Source organism: Strix uralensis, chromosome 6 (assembly GCF_047716275.1).
Source record: "Strix uralensis isolate ZFMK-TIS-50842 chromosome 6, bStrUra1, whole genome shotgun sequence".
Taxonomy (NCBI): domain Eukaryota; kingdom Metazoa; phylum Chordata; class Aves; order Strigiformes; family Strigidae; genus Strix; species Strix uralensis.
This window is the reverse complement of record NC_133977.1, coordinates 22,368,927-22,384,785: the sequence shown is the minus strand read 5'-3', so window position 1 is coordinate 22,384,785 and position 15,859 is coordinate 22,368,927. Positions and strand designations below refer to the sequence as shown.

At 38.7% G+C, this 15,859-nt stretch overlaps 1 protein-coding gene across 3 annotated transcripts in view; it reads left to right on the top strand.

The window, feature by feature from the left end:
* Positions 1–15,859, top strand: part of ITGA6 (integrin subunit alpha 6) — a 45,056-nt gene that overhangs the window by 22,201 nt on the left and 6,996 nt on the right. For 2 of the 3 annotated variants that reach the window (XM_074873211.1, XM_074873210.1), the window contains exons 4-20: positions 582–837; positions 2,351–2,482; positions 4,822–5,032; positions 5,477–5,670; positions 5,805–5,893; positions 6,645–6,772; positions 8,520–8,615; positions 9,130–9,191; positions 10,748–10,905; positions 11,787–11,942; positions 12,543–12,658; positions 13,484–13,673; positions 13,758–13,841; positions 14,044–14,123; positions 14,266–14,343; positions 14,453–14,555; positions 15,674–15,847. In XM_074873211.1, the coding sequence (XP_074729312.1) occupies positions 582–837; positions 2,351–2,482; positions 4,822–5,032; positions 5,477–5,670; positions 5,805–5,893; positions 6,645–6,772; positions 8,520–8,615; positions 9,130–9,191; positions 10,748–10,905; positions 11,787–11,942; positions 12,543–12,658; positions 13,484–13,673; positions 13,758–13,841; positions 14,044–14,123; positions 14,266–14,343; positions 14,453–14,555; positions 15,674–15,847 (2,307 nt within the window). Of the gene's footprint in view, positions 1–581; positions 838–2,350; positions 2,483–3,706; positions 3,824–4,821; positions 5,033–5,476; positions 5,671–5,804; positions 5,894–6,644; positions 6,773–8,519; positions 8,616–9,129; positions 9,192–10,747; positions 10,906–11,786; positions 11,943–12,542; positions 12,659–13,483; positions 13,674–13,757; positions 13,842–14,043; positions 14,124–14,265; positions 14,344–14,452; positions 14,556–15,673; positions 15,848–15,859 lie in introns of all 3 variants that reach the window. The other variant, XM_074873212.1, reaches the window with a different exon arrangement.

Here is a 15,859-nt window from a genome sequence, read left to right as displayed (position 1 = left end):
CAGTGGCTATTCATCCTTTGTGTTAAATGTTTGAATAGAATTCTGTTCCCAGGTGAACAGTCTTCCCTCCCCTTCACTGGAGAAGCTTTCAGCCTCTGCTTTGTGGCACTTTCCTGGAAGGGGTGAGTTCTGAATAGTCTCAGGTAGATGTAGTTGAACCAGCTTCTCATGTCCTTCACAAGCATGTGAGTCATTTAACTCTGACAGCTGTGGGGAAACACAGCCAATTCTTTCTTTATGAGAGATAGGGTGGTTCTCTCACTTCTTGAGAGAGGGGGTTAGGTATGAGGGAAGGCTTTAGGGCTGAAAGCCCTAAATGCCACAGAGAAGCGGGATTTAACCATGTGGCCTTCCTTGACCATGAAGCTGGTTGCTCTGACTTGTATCCATAGAATGCCCAGCTTTTCCTGTTCGTTGCCCATAGGGAACAGTGGACTCTGCATTGCAACATGGATGTGTCTACAAGGTGACTGACTTACAGCATTGCTGGCATGAAGTATTGCTAAAGGAGACCAGCCTTCTTTGATGACTTGTGTACAGACATATAGAAAGCATCACTTACTATTTCTTCTATCTTGCAGACATGTGCACATCGCTATGAGAAAAGGCAGTATGTAAACACAGTGCAGGAAACCCGGGATATCATTGGAAGGTGCTATGTGCTGAGCCAGGATCTCACTATTAAGGATGATATGGATAACGGAGTATGGAGTTTTTGTGATGGTCGTTTAAGAGGCCATGAGAAGTTTGGTTCCTGTCAGCAGGGTGTTGCTGCTACTTTTACTAGAGACTATCATTATATTGTGTTTGGTGCCCCAGGCACTTATAATTGGAAAGGTACGACCTGGTTTCCTTCCTGCCTACCCTTCTCATTTCCTCTGAGATTGCTCACAAGGGTTGCATCCTAAATTTTTTTTTTTTTTTTTTTTGGAGGGGGGAGGGTATAATGGGGTTCTAATGATTTTTATCCTGTTTTCACGAACTGCTGTGCTCCTGTATCAAAAGTATTTACAGAAGTTCCTTTAAATATCTGTGAAGGAGTACTTATGAATGGATAATGAAACTTTGTACATATATACGGCAATTTTTTCCCTTATTAATCTTGATCTTACAGTGGGATTGAGTGCTTGCTTTGCAACTTCCATACTGGAAGAAATTACTAAATTATTTTAAAGTTATTTGACCGACATTTTTTCCTGCATTTGAGCAGATGTTAGGTAGCTGCACTGAGATCTTTGTTTATCCTGCAGTATTCTCCACTTTATTATTTGTGAAGTCTGTGGAAAGTAGTACTTCCCAAATTAAATACTGGAGGATTGCAGGAAGATAACTGAACAGAGCAATAAATACTACATGTATTTGTATCTAAATCCATGGATATCCATGTAAAATTCCATGGATGATCTGTCTGACTAAGAGCCAAGTACTCTATATCATCTGGGAGATATTCCAAAACTTCAGGGAAAAATCCCATAGATTTTCTCTGTTAGTTTATACTGAGAAGCATTTAAATTGCCAGCTCTATCTCTTTCTCTTAAAGTGATTTCCCCGTCACACTTCATTACACCAACAGCTGTAAATACTTCCCTCTTTAGAACATCTGATCCTGCAACCATTACATTTTTTCCCCTCATACACCTGTGCCTGCTATATGAACCATGCAAAATCTTTTGAGTTAAGCTCTGGCACAAGGTGTACTTCAGTGAAAACTTAATCTTCCACATATCTGTCAACAAAATCTGACCAAGCTGAAATAGCATATTGAGTTCAGACACTGTTTTATTTAATTGCAGAGAAGTGCTATGACAGTCATAAGAGTACTCTTTTGTATCATGGGAAAACATGTTTATGCTTGCCAAGATGTTAAATGTTCCTGTTGATAAAAGGGAAGTACACATTTTATTGAACAATAGCTCTTTTCCCCTTAAATAATGTTTTCTAAATATATCACCAGTGTTTGTCATAGCTGAACAGTAAATTTTTTTTTGTATTCATGTGTATTTACTTCCCTTTTAAGAGAGGCTTTATGAGGTTGAGAACTGTGGGATGAGGGTGGTTCCTGACCAAGTTGGTCCAATGTTTTTGTTGAGAATTTTCTTAGTACATCACGATTTCCAGATCATTGCATGGCCTTTCTGTAGAGCAGCGTGAGATTCTGGCACCCACAGAGAACTTAGAAATTCATTGCCTTTTGAAAACACTTTCATCCAGTGCACTATTCTGTGTTTGTCCCATTTAAACAGCAGTCACTATCTCATTCATTGTAATTAATGTTAGTTGGGAACCATTTATCTGTTATTTTTCTCCCTTACCATGCATTTGCTTTTATTTTATCATTTCATTTCTTCAGGGGTGGTTCGTGCAGAGCAAAAGAATCAGACATTTTATGATCTGGGTATCTTTGATGATGGGCCTTACGAAGTTGGTGATGAGAGCCGCCAAGATAAGAATCTAGTTCCTGTTCCAGCTAACAGTTACTTAGGTAGGATTAAGTACATATGGTAAATCTCTTTAGGTGCTGCTTAAACATTTGTGATCACAGCCTGATGCAATGATGCAAAAAGGGAGCAGAAAATCCTTCGTTTGTGGACCCTGTAGCGTGTTAACCGTTTTGGATAATTCACATCTCCTTCCACGTTTATGAACCAGTTTTAAGTGTAAGATGATAATCTGCTGAGGTACTTAGGAGAGCTGCTAATGTCATGAGAGATTTAAGAGCTGTGGTGAGGACCTAAAGAAATCTCCGGGAGTGATTGTAATCGTTCTAATGGTTCAGTGTATGGATCTGTGGTCCGTAGTCACAAGGTCTCTGCCATGTGGTGTCAGAAGCTTTATCAAAATTTGAGTTTCTGGATGTAGCTGCTAAGACTGGTTTCTCTCTCCTGGTAGGCGAGTGCAGCTTTTTTATTCTTCCAAGTTTTTAAAACTCCAGTGGCCTTTTTACACGCCTTTTATATTTTAAGCATGTGTGTGTGTTGCAGGAGGTGAGTCTCTTGCACTTTGTACACACATGAAAGAAGAATTTGTCCTTAGGCCAGTGGATGTTGCTGTACACCGGTGAGATATGCTGGTGCAGAGAAAAGGCTACACTGCATTTTTGGAAAGGCCTCAAGTGTAAAATGTAAAGAACCTTTCTGTTCTGATGCAGATTTCTGTGGTGTATTGATCCCCTGCTTTTGGCATATGCAACAAATGCAATTTTGGTAACCTGAAACTGGGATTTCTGTGAGAGTGGTGGAAAGCTGAACAGATGGGAAGGGCATTGCTAATATAAAAAGTAAAAGTGAGTCAAGAAAAGAGCCAGCTTAGAGCTACATATCTGTTAGAAGAAATAGAACATAAAATTCCATTAAATATCAGCAGTAATTACTGAGTTTAAAAAAAAATAAAAATCATAAGAGCTTATGTTAGAAAGACAAGCTGATAGCCTCTTCTGGTGAAATAAGAATTGGTAAGGTGAGGAGTGCTGTGGAGGTGTCTTTTGCTGTGAACAGAGTAATACTGACCTTTTTCAGTTTCATAACAAATGCATTTATCTCCTAAATGTAAATGCTGTCTTTCATTTGTCACAATCAAAACCACTTCCAGGCAAGCTTGCTCTTCACTGGCATTGCTGTTCCCTCTGTTTAGACAGTAAATAAACATGGTTATAGCTGCTTTGCTTAACTGTATTTTTTTCTCTTCAATCTTTCACTCGTGTTTACAGGTCTTCTATTTTTGACAGCTGTATCTGACACTCATCCAGATCAGTTTGTATACAAAACATTGCCTCCCGGCATACAGGTGGACAAATCGGTGGATGTAACGATGAATAGCTACTTAGGTTTGTGACCACTTGATGTGGCAGCATCTGGTCAGACATAATCTGCAGACCTCTGACATGATCCTCTCCCCTCCACCCCCCTCATCTCAAATACATTGCAAGTAAAAGCATGTAAAAACAGGGATTCAGATGAAGAGCAGCTGGCAAAATAACGTGGCTTCAGAGAAACACTGATTTGTCATGCATTTCTCCAAAACCCTCTCATCCCTCCCCGAGACGGGACTCCCTGAATTTTTCTGAAACTGTCTCATTGTGCATTGCTGTAATTGAGAATTTTCGTAGTAGTGGTGAAGTTTTTCAGAAGGGAGGTTTCCATCTGCTGGCTAGTATCTTTCTTTCTTGCAATGTGTGTAATTTTCTACTTCGACCTTTATTGGATATGTAGGTACATGCAGTATATTCTTTTAACTCAGTTTTTCATATATTTTAAAACGTGTTGACTTTTATAAAGAATATGTAAGACTAAATTCATTTGAACATGTCCTTTAGGGCTGCATTAAATTGCCAATTTCACCATTACTGTGTAAGGTGATTCTCAAATACTGTATACATCATGCATGTAAAATACCGTGCTTGTGCAGTACATTTGCATGTCTGCAATAGAATGATACTGACTTGTACTTAGGAAGTTTTATAATAATTTTACCAGAGGTGAAATAACTCGAGCTATATTCAAGTGGTAAGTGTAGTCATTTCTAAGCTAGTGTGTTTGAAAATGATCTTATATTTGGTGTCCGTGAAAAGTAGATCTGTGTGAGCAATGAAATATTTTGTGGGGAAAATACTTAAACGTAATGTACGGAGGAGCGTAGGCTCGTAAACGTATATCCACCAGTCCAAACAGAAGTAGAGAATTGCCAGTATATCAAACTCTGTTTTAGACAAAACCTCTGTTCAGTATACCACTTTAATATAGTAGGGGAATTTATTTTTCCCATTAACAATACAAGCTGTTAGTTAGTTTGTTTATATTTTATTTCTTTCTTTCTCTACTAAAGGTTTCTCTTTGGACTCTGGTAAAGGAATTGTCTCCCAAGATGAGATGACTTTTGTGTCTGGTGCCCCAAGAGCCAACCACAGCGGAGCAGTTGTTTTACTGAAAAAAGAGAAAAATCAGAGAGCACTTTCACTTGAGCACATGTTTGAAGGAGAAGGGCTGGCCTCTTCTTTTGGCTATGACGTTGCTGTTGTGGATCTCAACAATGACGGGTACGGCCTTGGGTAACTCCTGCTGCCTGTATCTTGAAGGATGCCAATCTGGCTTATTTCTGCTTTGGTTTTTCACCTAAGAAATACAAGGAATGCCAAATCCCATCTTTCATGTTTTGCTGGAGGAAATGGCGAGTATCTCAGAGAACCAGTCAGGACACAGTCTCTTCTATAATTAGAAATGTAGAGTTTTATTTAAATTTAAACAATTAGTGTAAACAAAGAAAGAAGAAACAAATCTCATACCTGAAGAAGGTCCTTGTATGTAACAGGGGGAATCTAATCAGCTTGTAGTATCAGTGGAGCTGTTGTTGCTCAACTGGTTTAATGTACTTTTAGCCTTTGTTCAGCAGCTCTTTGGCTAGCTGGTCTTGAGGCCAGAGTCAGGTCAGTTATGTTTCACAGTTCTGTAAAAGCACTGGGTTTTTTTTCTTTAATTTTAAGATGGCAAGACATTGTTGTTGGAGCCCCGCAATATTTTGACAGAAGTGGAGATATTGGTGGTGCTGTGTACATCTACATTAACCGGCAAGGCAAATGGGAAGGGGTAAAACCTGTTCGCTTAAATGGAACCACGGACTCCATGTTTGGTCTTGCAGTTGAAAATGTTGGGGACGTTAATCAGGATGGATACCCAGGTGAGTGAAAAATGATGACAATAAAAATGTGACTTCTTTGCTAAATACCAGACTTGGAAAACCTTACCCTTATCGTGATTGCAAGCTGCAGAAGAAGAATGATTATTTTAGATGTTGCTACTTATTTTCAACAGATATTGCAGTAGGGGCTCCATATGATGGTTTCGGCAAAGTATACATTTATCATGGATCCAAGAATGGAATAAATACAAAACCAGCCCAGGTAATGAAATAATGTTTACTGTATGTAATTAGTCTTGCATAAAATTTAAAGGAATGACAGGGCTATCCATCTTCTCCTTTTCCCTTACTATCAGTGGGGTGGTGGGTATGCAGCAAAGTCACAGGACGCTTCAAAGATTGCACTACTGACCAGAAAGATTAGGAATTCTTGATTTTAATACACATTTTTCTTTCTGGGACAGTCCTTTGGCACCGATAATGTGTAGAGAGGGGAAGAAGGCATGTAGATGTGTAAGTTTTGGTTTTTTGAAAGAAATTTGGGGATTTGAAAAGAATTAGTTTCTTCATTTTCTCTTTCACTACTAATACTTCACTTTCTTAATAAAAAATGTTTATGCCTTTTTCTTTTTTTCTTGAGAGCCAATGTGTTCAGTTTGCAAGGTGAGAATAGAACTTGATTACACTTCCTAGAATACTGTTAAAATACTTTCTAGAATACTTTTTCAGTTTCAAGTGCCTATACTGCATAAATACTATAAAGATAAGCTAGGCAACAATTCTATGCAAACCAGTAATTTCTGGTACTCACTGCTATTGCAAAGTAACTTCTTGGAAGAAAAGCAGATCCTCTTGGCACTTCAGTGTCATTTACCTGAGCGCAGGGGTCCTATTTCTTTGTATCTCATCTCTCTCTTTGTTTTCTGGCCATAAACCAATGATGTTCACTTGTTACTTATTTCACTTTTATAGCTTTTAAATGTCTGAATTCCCTCAATCTGTTTGCTCTTTAGGTTCTTGATGGTGAAAAAACAGGCACCGATTTCTTTGGCTATTCTATTGCTGGAAACATGGACCTGGATAAAAATTCCTACCCTGATATTGCTGTTGGTTCCCTTTCAGATTCTGTATCTGTGTTCAGGTATTATATGCAGAACTGTAACTAATTACACCAAGGTTCTGGTTTTAGTTTTTTAAAAACAAACTGCTTAGAAGTAACAAAAAGCTGTTTGGCCTGGAGATTATTTTTCTGTCTAGAAGTTGGAAATTCTGGAGGGGAAAAGTTCCATAAATTGGTTTGTTACTTTATCTCCCTCTTCTCACTGAGAAGCTGCCTCACAATCAGTACAGAGTAAGAGGGTGAACTGGACCACTGACGCGTGTAGCATATCTGTACCCTAGCTTTGCCTTGTGGTAGCTCACCTGGATGCCTCTGTCCTTTGATGGAATTGAGGGTGATAAGTAATTCTTTGGCTTTAAGAAAGAGAAAAACTGATACATTTGCTAGAGCTTTTGTCTGCTGCTGTTCTATAAATCTAATCCTGCTTTACTGAATATAGAACAAAACCAAACCCCTCTTTTGTAGCTGAGGATCCAAAAGCAGTGAGGCATATGTGGCCTTGCTGAGCCTGCAGTGGGGTCCATGAAACAGCTGTGATGAAGCCCTGCAGATAGGATACTTTTGGACTACTTTAGCACATGTCTTAAATAGGGATGAGGTCACGGTCTTTTGCAGACCTTGGCTTTTTGCCCAGTTTACTAGTGATTCAACTTAACAGTACATTAACGAGCAGGAAGAGGACTGTCTCCTCATCAGAGCTGTGAATGCTGCATCAAGTTCAGGTCTTCGGTGGTTGCTGTCAGGCCCCCAAAGGAGGAGGAACAGAAACTCCAAAAATGAGTTATCTTAGTTTTGGGGATGAAAACCACTCTACCTTTCAGGCAGAATGACCTTTCCTACAATCTTTTGATGATCCCATCTCTAAGGTGTATAGCATCTGTGTGCGTAATTGAAATGTTCTTAAATACACTGAAACAGCACCCTGCAAAAGCAACTCATATTGCCTGTGGAAGGGAAGTTGGTTAGATTATTAAGTCTGCTTACTCAAAAGGACCTTTAATAATTTGCTGATGAGGGCAGTACAAAAACTTTTACAAAGGTGAGAACAAAAACCCTTTATGGTGACAAACAGTGAAGGGGGTGGCCAGATTAAAAGAAATTTGCTAGAAAAGGAGGAGGTGGCTTACTGGCTGTTTTAAACAACCCTTGGATGCTTCGATGAGAGTGGGATTAGCTCATTCATTTGTTCATGTGAACGGTCTTTTCTTGTCCCTTCCAAAAAGGAAGAGAAAGGAAAAGTTGTCAGGCTGAATTATGGTTACAGCCTACATGCAGAGGAGTCAGGACATGAAAACATTGTTTCCCACAGCCACCCAGGCTCCACATTAAAGCTGTTGTGAACATTCATATGAATGAACTTCAGTAGCTACAGTTGTTCACAGGGGCTGAATTACCACTGGGGTGGGAACCATCACTTTGAATTTTCTGTTTTTCATATGTGCGTTGAATGACAACTACAACATCACATTAATGTGCCCTGTTTCCCTGTCAGGCATTTAATACAACTGTAGTTGGTTTTTGGGATTTGCTTTGCTTAGCTTTAAGTAGTTTTCTTTTATTTCTAAGCTTTGCTTAGTTTTGAGTAGTTTCCTTTTGTTTCTAACCATTATTAAAGCCAAACTCTCTGTTTTTGGGGGTATCTTTGTTGCAAATCAGTGCAGGCATGGAGGGCATCTGGGATTCACATGGATTGTTTTATTAATCAACAGAAACTTTTCCTTCTTTTTTTACCCCTTCTTTTCATTCCCCATTCTTCTCCCAAATGAAGATCTCGGCCTGTGATAAGCATTAAAAGAAGCATTACAGTACAGCCTGACAAAATTGATCTAAAGAAAAAGAACCCCGAGGACCCTAGTGAAATATGGTAATTTTGAAAAAAGTTATTATATCAGAAGCCTTGGTGTATTGAGTTTTCTGTTGTCAAAATTTGGTCAGTCTGTGGTGATGATAAAGTGAAAGGATATGTCAGTCATGTAGGTTAAACAAATGTATCTACATGTGATCATTTTGACTTCCTGAATTTGCTATGACTAGTGTGCTAAAGACAAGGTGTGGAGTATGTTCTGTTCATAATGTCCGTTTCTGAAAAGAATGACACTTTGACACTTAAGGCTTTTAACACTTACAAGTATCTTAACTTGAACAGCTTTCTCATGAGTAGAGATGTAAGAGCAAATGCCAGAAAATGTTTTTTCTAATGGCTTACTAACCATTTTTTCTTGCTTTGTAATTCTGTTTAGTAAGCAGCAAATTACTGTTCTAGCATGAAAACCACAGTCATAAGACTGATGATATCACTCAGTGTACTGTTAAAACTTTTCAGTCTGTTGGACCATGTCTTATTAAAGTTAATATTAATTTCTTGGCACTTTTTACAGGATGGATGTAAAAGCATGTTTTCAATATACTGCAAACCCCAGTGATTTAAACCCAAGAATAAGTAAGTTTTGAAGATAAATATTTTTGATTTGTCACGTGGTTTGTTTTTTGTTTTTTCTTTAGAGTGTATCATGGAAGAATAGTACTCAAATTATAGTGACTCATCTCAGACTGTGGCTGTCAAATTTAAAATGTTATTCAGTACTAAGGTCAATCAGCTATTGCACTGTCTGTATTTAGAGTAACACAGAATCATAAAATGCTAGGTTGGAAGGGACCTCAAGGATCATCTGGTCCAACCTTTCTTGGCAAAAGCACGATCTAGACAAGATGGACCAGCACCCTGCCCAGCTGAATCTTAAAAGTGTCCAGTGTTGGGGAATCCACCACTTCTCTGGGGAGATTATTCGAGTGGCTGATTGTTCTCTCTGTGGAAAATTTTCCTCTTGAAATTTATTGTATTTAGAGTCATGCTGGTGTGTTAGGAAGTTCTGTGGATGAGAAACTGAACTGAAGCTTTCTAGGTAATGTAACTGCCAGTGAGCAAATGGCTGCCATACAGACCAAAACCATTTTGCCTCTCCAGGTTACTGCTGCTTTAGAAAATAGTTATAAAAGTCCATTTTATATATCATTAGTAAGCATTATTTCTTATTGGAGACCTACCCTATAAAACGGTATTCATGAAAATGGTTTTGTGGAAATCAGTAACTGAAATAAAAAATTATTGTATTAATAGGAGATTGGAAGACTGTGCCATAAATATAGTTTAAAATGTAAAGCATTAGTTTCTCAAGTCTCCTGTTTTTTCTTATAACAGTGCTGCTGTTACTACACATCAGAAAACTGTGTAGGATTTTGAGAGGAAATGAGAAGAATTTTAAGCCCAAACCTCCTTTTCCTGTGTTGTTTTGAGTGTCTCAGTTACTTGTAAAATCCATAGGATGTGCCTGAATAGGGTCCTGGTCCTTCATCAGGTCAGGTGCTTCCAGCTCGCAGAGGCGGCTCACATGTGCCGCTGTGCATGCTCCAGAGGCCTGGCACGCTCGGTGCTGTTCCCATCCTTGCAACACTGAACAGGCTCAGTGAATACAGAGATGATTAAAAGATGCAGGGTCCAGATCTATCAAAACGTGCCTCGGCATACAACTAGAAAGCTGTAGTCACACTTTTGCTTTCAATGTTAAAATTAGCCAGGGTACCTTGACCTCAAAATCCTGCTGGCTGTAGGTGCTATCGGGGACAGAACAGAAATCAGGGACAGCTGAGTCAGAGCATTTACAGTTTTGTATCTCAGCCCTCTACTGGCTCCAGAGCAGCAATTACAGCTCTTCCAGCCAGCTCTGCATGCTGGTAAAGTAACGGGGTACTTTTGGAATAAAAGGATTTGGTTTAGAAGTTTCCTTTAGATACACGCATCTGGACCTCAACTGGAGAGGGTCAAAACTGACAGATGGAGAAAGTTTTGTAAATAACTGAAAATAGCTTGTGAAGCTCAGCACTGGCTGAAACCGTCTTCTAGAATAGTGCTGTAAGATCATCCCTGGAGAAATTACAAGTTCGTTTAATAAGGCAAGGGTTCTTTTTTATCGTGACCTACTTTATTTCTTCATATAGAGATCAACTATACATTTGAAGCAGAAAACGAGAGGAGGCAGTTAGGCCTGCCATCTAGGGTGCGGTTTAAAGACCACCTGTCTGATCAGTTTACTGCAAGTACAACCCTAAGGGGACAGAACTCAAAAGAGTGTGTGACAACCAAGCTTGTACTGCAGGTAAGGCAGAGTATTTATTTTTATTTAATTTAGATCCATTTCAAACAAAAGCATGCTCTTTTTTTTTTTTCAGCCTCATGGTACTTTTGTATGTAACTTTAAAGTCACATGCAATATAAAGCTTTAAAACTAGAAAACCACCATAGTTAAGTAGTACCTTACTATTCCCTGCACACGTGCTGCTTCCTCCTGTTGCCTTTCTTACGAAGTATGAATAAAAGTTGTAGCCACTGCAACATGCTCTGGAGGTCCATAGAGCTGAACTAATTTAGAACAATAGGGAACAGATGCCAAAAATGGAGAGCTGTTTCTAGTAGAAGTAATAGTTACAGAATGTAACGGTGTGACCAGCTAGGAAAGAATTTTAACTTGTGGGTTTGATGAACGGACAGGACAAGCAAGCTTGGTATGTGCTCTCTGACTTGGCTGCTACACTGGCCCTTGAATGGTGGCATTCCTCTAGGAGCTGAAGAATTCTCTGTGGTTCAGCAGTAATGAGCCAGCCTCCAAGGTGGCTTTTGACCACAGCAAGTTAAAGAACTTCAACTTAGCAATAGGGAGAAAGTGCATCATTTTACTGTTGTACTGTGAATTTCATTTGCCTGAGTTACCATCTGTTGTTCCTAGGAATTAATGGTGAGAGAAATCATCAGATTGGGAAGCCAGGGGAAAGAAAAAAAGAAGACAGTAGGACTAGGCTCCTTGTGTTCTTGCACATTTTTAGAAAATGATGGGCATCTATATGGTCTAATACTGTAAAATGCAGTAGAAAAGATTTTGCTTTACTGCTTGTTCTAAAATGTGTATCAAAAGCTAGTCTTTGTGTTGTTTCTTCTTCTCTGCACTGTACACTAACTATGGCATTTAAAATATTTTAACAGGAAAAAATTAAAGATAAGCTACGCCCCATTCCAATATCAGTCAGTGTTAAAATTGCTGGCCTGGAGTCTAGCTCACCATCCACAAGAAAAGAGAAAGTGCTTCCGGATCTTATACCAATTCTAAATTCAAATGAATCCGAAACAAAGACCACAAAAGTAAGCCTTTCCATACCACATTTTCCCATAAATCTGCACTTCAATAAATGACTGAATTTTAAGGACTGTAGAAAACTAAATTATGACTGAAGGAAATAACTGGGGTGGCACTGGTCATATATTTTATATTTTGTTATGAACTTGTTACAAAATGTTACGAACTACGTCCTGTGTTTCTTTTGCAACAAAAGTGAAGATGGTATAGCTGCTAGGTTTTTTTTTTCTCTCCCCAACAAGCTTAGGAGGAAATGTACTTTTGATTAAAAATGGAAATCCATCATCTCCTGCTGTGAACACTTGTCCCACATCACAAAATAATGTACAGTCTAGTTCTTCCATGGCTAGGATGCTGTAACAGCATTTGAGCTCTGCAGCAGTGATGTAAAAGAGAGGGAATATCTTGGGTAAAGATCTCATTTCCTCAACATCTGTTGAAGAATCAGACTTAAGGATGTTTTTCCTCATTAGAAGTGTACCTCTCACTTAGAACTATCTATCTCTGCCTCATAGTCACCTTTAGAGTTATGCAGTGCACATCAGAAATCTTGTTTTAAGTTAGCATCATGTGGCATGCAGTAAAAGTGCTTTGGTTTTATTTAGGTGGAGTTTTTAAAAGAAGGATGTGGAGAAGACAACGAATGTCACAGCAATCTGAAACTTCAGTACCGGTTTTGCACTAGAGAAGGAAATGAAGACAGATTTACTTATTTACCAATGTAAGCCTTGATTAATACATTGCTAAAATTCAAAGTAACAAGTGCTTAAAAGAATTTTTAGGAGAGGATTTTGGCAGATAGAGCAGCTTCTATCTTCTGTTAAGTCTGGCAAACACAGCCCTGTGTAGTAGTGCTGATCTGTCAGGGTGAGGAAGGTGGGGGAGTGGGGATGAGTTTTAGAAGAAGAGCTGGTCAGATGGATACAAAGTGGCCACAACTGTGCTGGTGTGGGCTAAAAGTTAGAAAAAAGTTTCTAACCCCTGGAGAAATGAGATTCTAAAGCAGCTTGGCAGTAGTTTTTTTGGGGTGATACTGTTAACTATTTTTGAGATGAAATTTTGTTATGAGTATGACATGATATACTGTAGTCTAGTAGCCCAGGAGGGCCAGTGAAATCAGGAAAGAGGTGTAAAACAAACAAAAGGATCATGTTTACTTACTGTCAACAGTCAGTTACCTTTAGCAGTGAGTGCCTGACTCGGAAGCCAAAACCATGTCTGCTTTACAAGAAAAAAGTCAGTAAATCTACTCAAGAGAAAGTTCATCACTATTAAACATGAGCCAGATGCAAGTGCTGGTTCAGAAACACTATAAATGCTTGATTACTTGAGGGGTAGATCAGTCTGTTCTATCCTGTTAACTGCTGGCCACTTTCAGAGATGAAATACTGCTCTGCAAAAAAACCTAGGACCAGTCATGTGTTTATGGTCTTACAGTAATTCTTCCCTAATAGAGGGAATTATATTTGGGTAAACCCTAGTAAGCAAACTTCCATACACATTTGTTTTCCTAATGCACACAACCCTGTATACTCTGTTTGTGTAGTGAAAATGGCATGCCAGTGCTTGTTCTGAAAGACCAGAAAGATATTGCCCTGGAAATAACAGTGACAAACAGTCCATCTGATGCAAAAAATCCACAAAAAGATGGTGAAGATGCATATGAAGCTAAACTTATTGCAACTTTTCCAGACAGTCTGACATATTCTGCATTCAGGGAGATGAGGGGTTATCCTGTAAGTATTTTTAAGAGAAAAGATACTGAAATTTTAAAATATTTTCAGCATATTTTTACTTTTAAATGCATTCTGTTTAATCAGGAAAAACAGCTAACATGTGGTGCTAACCAGAATGGTTCTCAAGCAGAATGTGAACTTGGAAATCCTTTCAAAAGAAATTCCAATGTAAGTTGCATCTACTTTACTCAAGTTATAAAATCTGATTCTTGACTGCAGTCATCCAAAGTTTGTGTGTGTCATAACTGGAAATTTGATTGGGATCTGTCTTTTTAACTGTAGAACTTGATGGTGTATTTCTGTAATACTGTGTATGTTAATATAGTTTATAAAATGTTTACATATTTAATGAACGTTCTTTCTTGTCTAGGTAACCTTTTATCTGATCTTAAGTACCACTAAAGTGAATGTTGATACGACAGACTTGGACATTAATCTGAAGTTAGAAACGTAAGTTTTCTTTGAGTGTATGTTTTTATATACAGTTGTGAACACTTTGAATTAATTTGTTTGATTCACAAAAGCAATTTTGTAGTAAAGTGAAGACCGCTAAATTTGTACAAAACCCAGCATTGTTTTCTTTTCATTGTAGAACAAGCACTCAAGTTAATTCGACTCCAATTACAGCCAGTGCTAAAGTGGTTCTTGAATTGCTTTTATCACTCACTGGGTAAGTGTTGATAGCACAACAAATGGGGGGGGGGGGGCTGGGGACAACAGTTTTGCTGCAGACTTCATTAAAATATGATTATTCTGCTTCCCCACCCCCACCTGAACAGAGTTGCTAAGCCTTCTCAGGTATATTTTGGAGGTAACATCGTTGGTGAGAGTGCTATGAAATCTGAAGATAATATTGGAAACCTCATAGAGTATGAATTCAGAGTGAGTAATTTTGATTAATGACAAAAGCTGCTTTTGATCAAATGAACAGCTTCTCTCTTTATGCCTATGAATACTTGGAAAAGTTGCTGGATTTAAAATTGGCATTTCTTGTTCCAAAATCCTTTTTACTGATCAGAACATGCAGTCTGACTGCAGACTAGAGCTTCTTTAGGCCTTGATTGTATTTTGAGGAAGCGGCCTAAGACTGGCTGTGCACTTTTTATTTCAGAGCAGTTGGTGCATTCAGTTGTACAGCATAAAACCCTATGGAGGCAGGGAACAAACTTAAACCCAGAACCCTAACTGTGGCAGGCCCAGGTGTTAGCTGGTGCACCCAGACAGCGGGTATGTGTACTTTGTGCATGCAGGATTGAGCAGGCACAAGAAAACACTGCAGGAGCTACTATGAACGTGTAAGTCTATTTCCCTCTATTGGTCTTCTGCCTAATTGACAAATCAAGGAGAAGGCTGAGAGAGGCGATTTTGGTTCTGTAAAAACTGTGTTTATCAGCAAGAGAATTGCTTTTTCTACACCGTTAATGCAAGCCCCGCTGTCTTGGTACATAATAGTTTATCAGGATTAAAGTCCATCTGTGTCAATTCTTTACTTCCTCCTGTACCTGCATGCATGTATTAAAGTAGAAGCAGTTAGCATATCTGGTTTGGAACTTGCTATCATGAAGAGTAACACTAAGAAAGCAAAAAATAGGTTGGGAAACAACTTCCAGACCTGGGAGAGTAAGAGCTGGTTATCTTTGCATGTCAGAGTTTCTCATAACCTTGCAATTTGCCACAGTTATGTAACTGAATGATTTGTTAACTCTAAACTGGAGTTGTTTCACATGAAGATAGATTTCTACAAATCAACAGCTTCAAGTTCACGTTAGAGAATTTTAATACTTGTATGTTTTAAACTCTGTATTTACTTGCTATCCAAAGCACACTGTGCCAGTTTTAGTATATGCCTTGTCTTTATACCGTTTTGAGTGTCTTTCATCTGCTTTTAAATTTCCTGTTAGCTGCACACTTAAAACTTGCCCAGGTCAGTAACACATTTGATCAAGAAGAAAATCCCTTTAAAAAGCCTTTCACAGTTTAAAGAATGTTTGTTTTAACAGGTAACTAACTTGGGAAGACCACTGAAAACATTTGGTACCGCTTCCCTGGACATCCAGTGGCCAAAAGAAATCAGTAATGGCAAATGGCTGCTTTATTTGATGAAAATAGATTCCAAAGGCTTGGAAAAAGTCTCCTGTCAACCTGAGAATGAAATCAATAGTTTGCATGTTGCGGTACGTTACCCT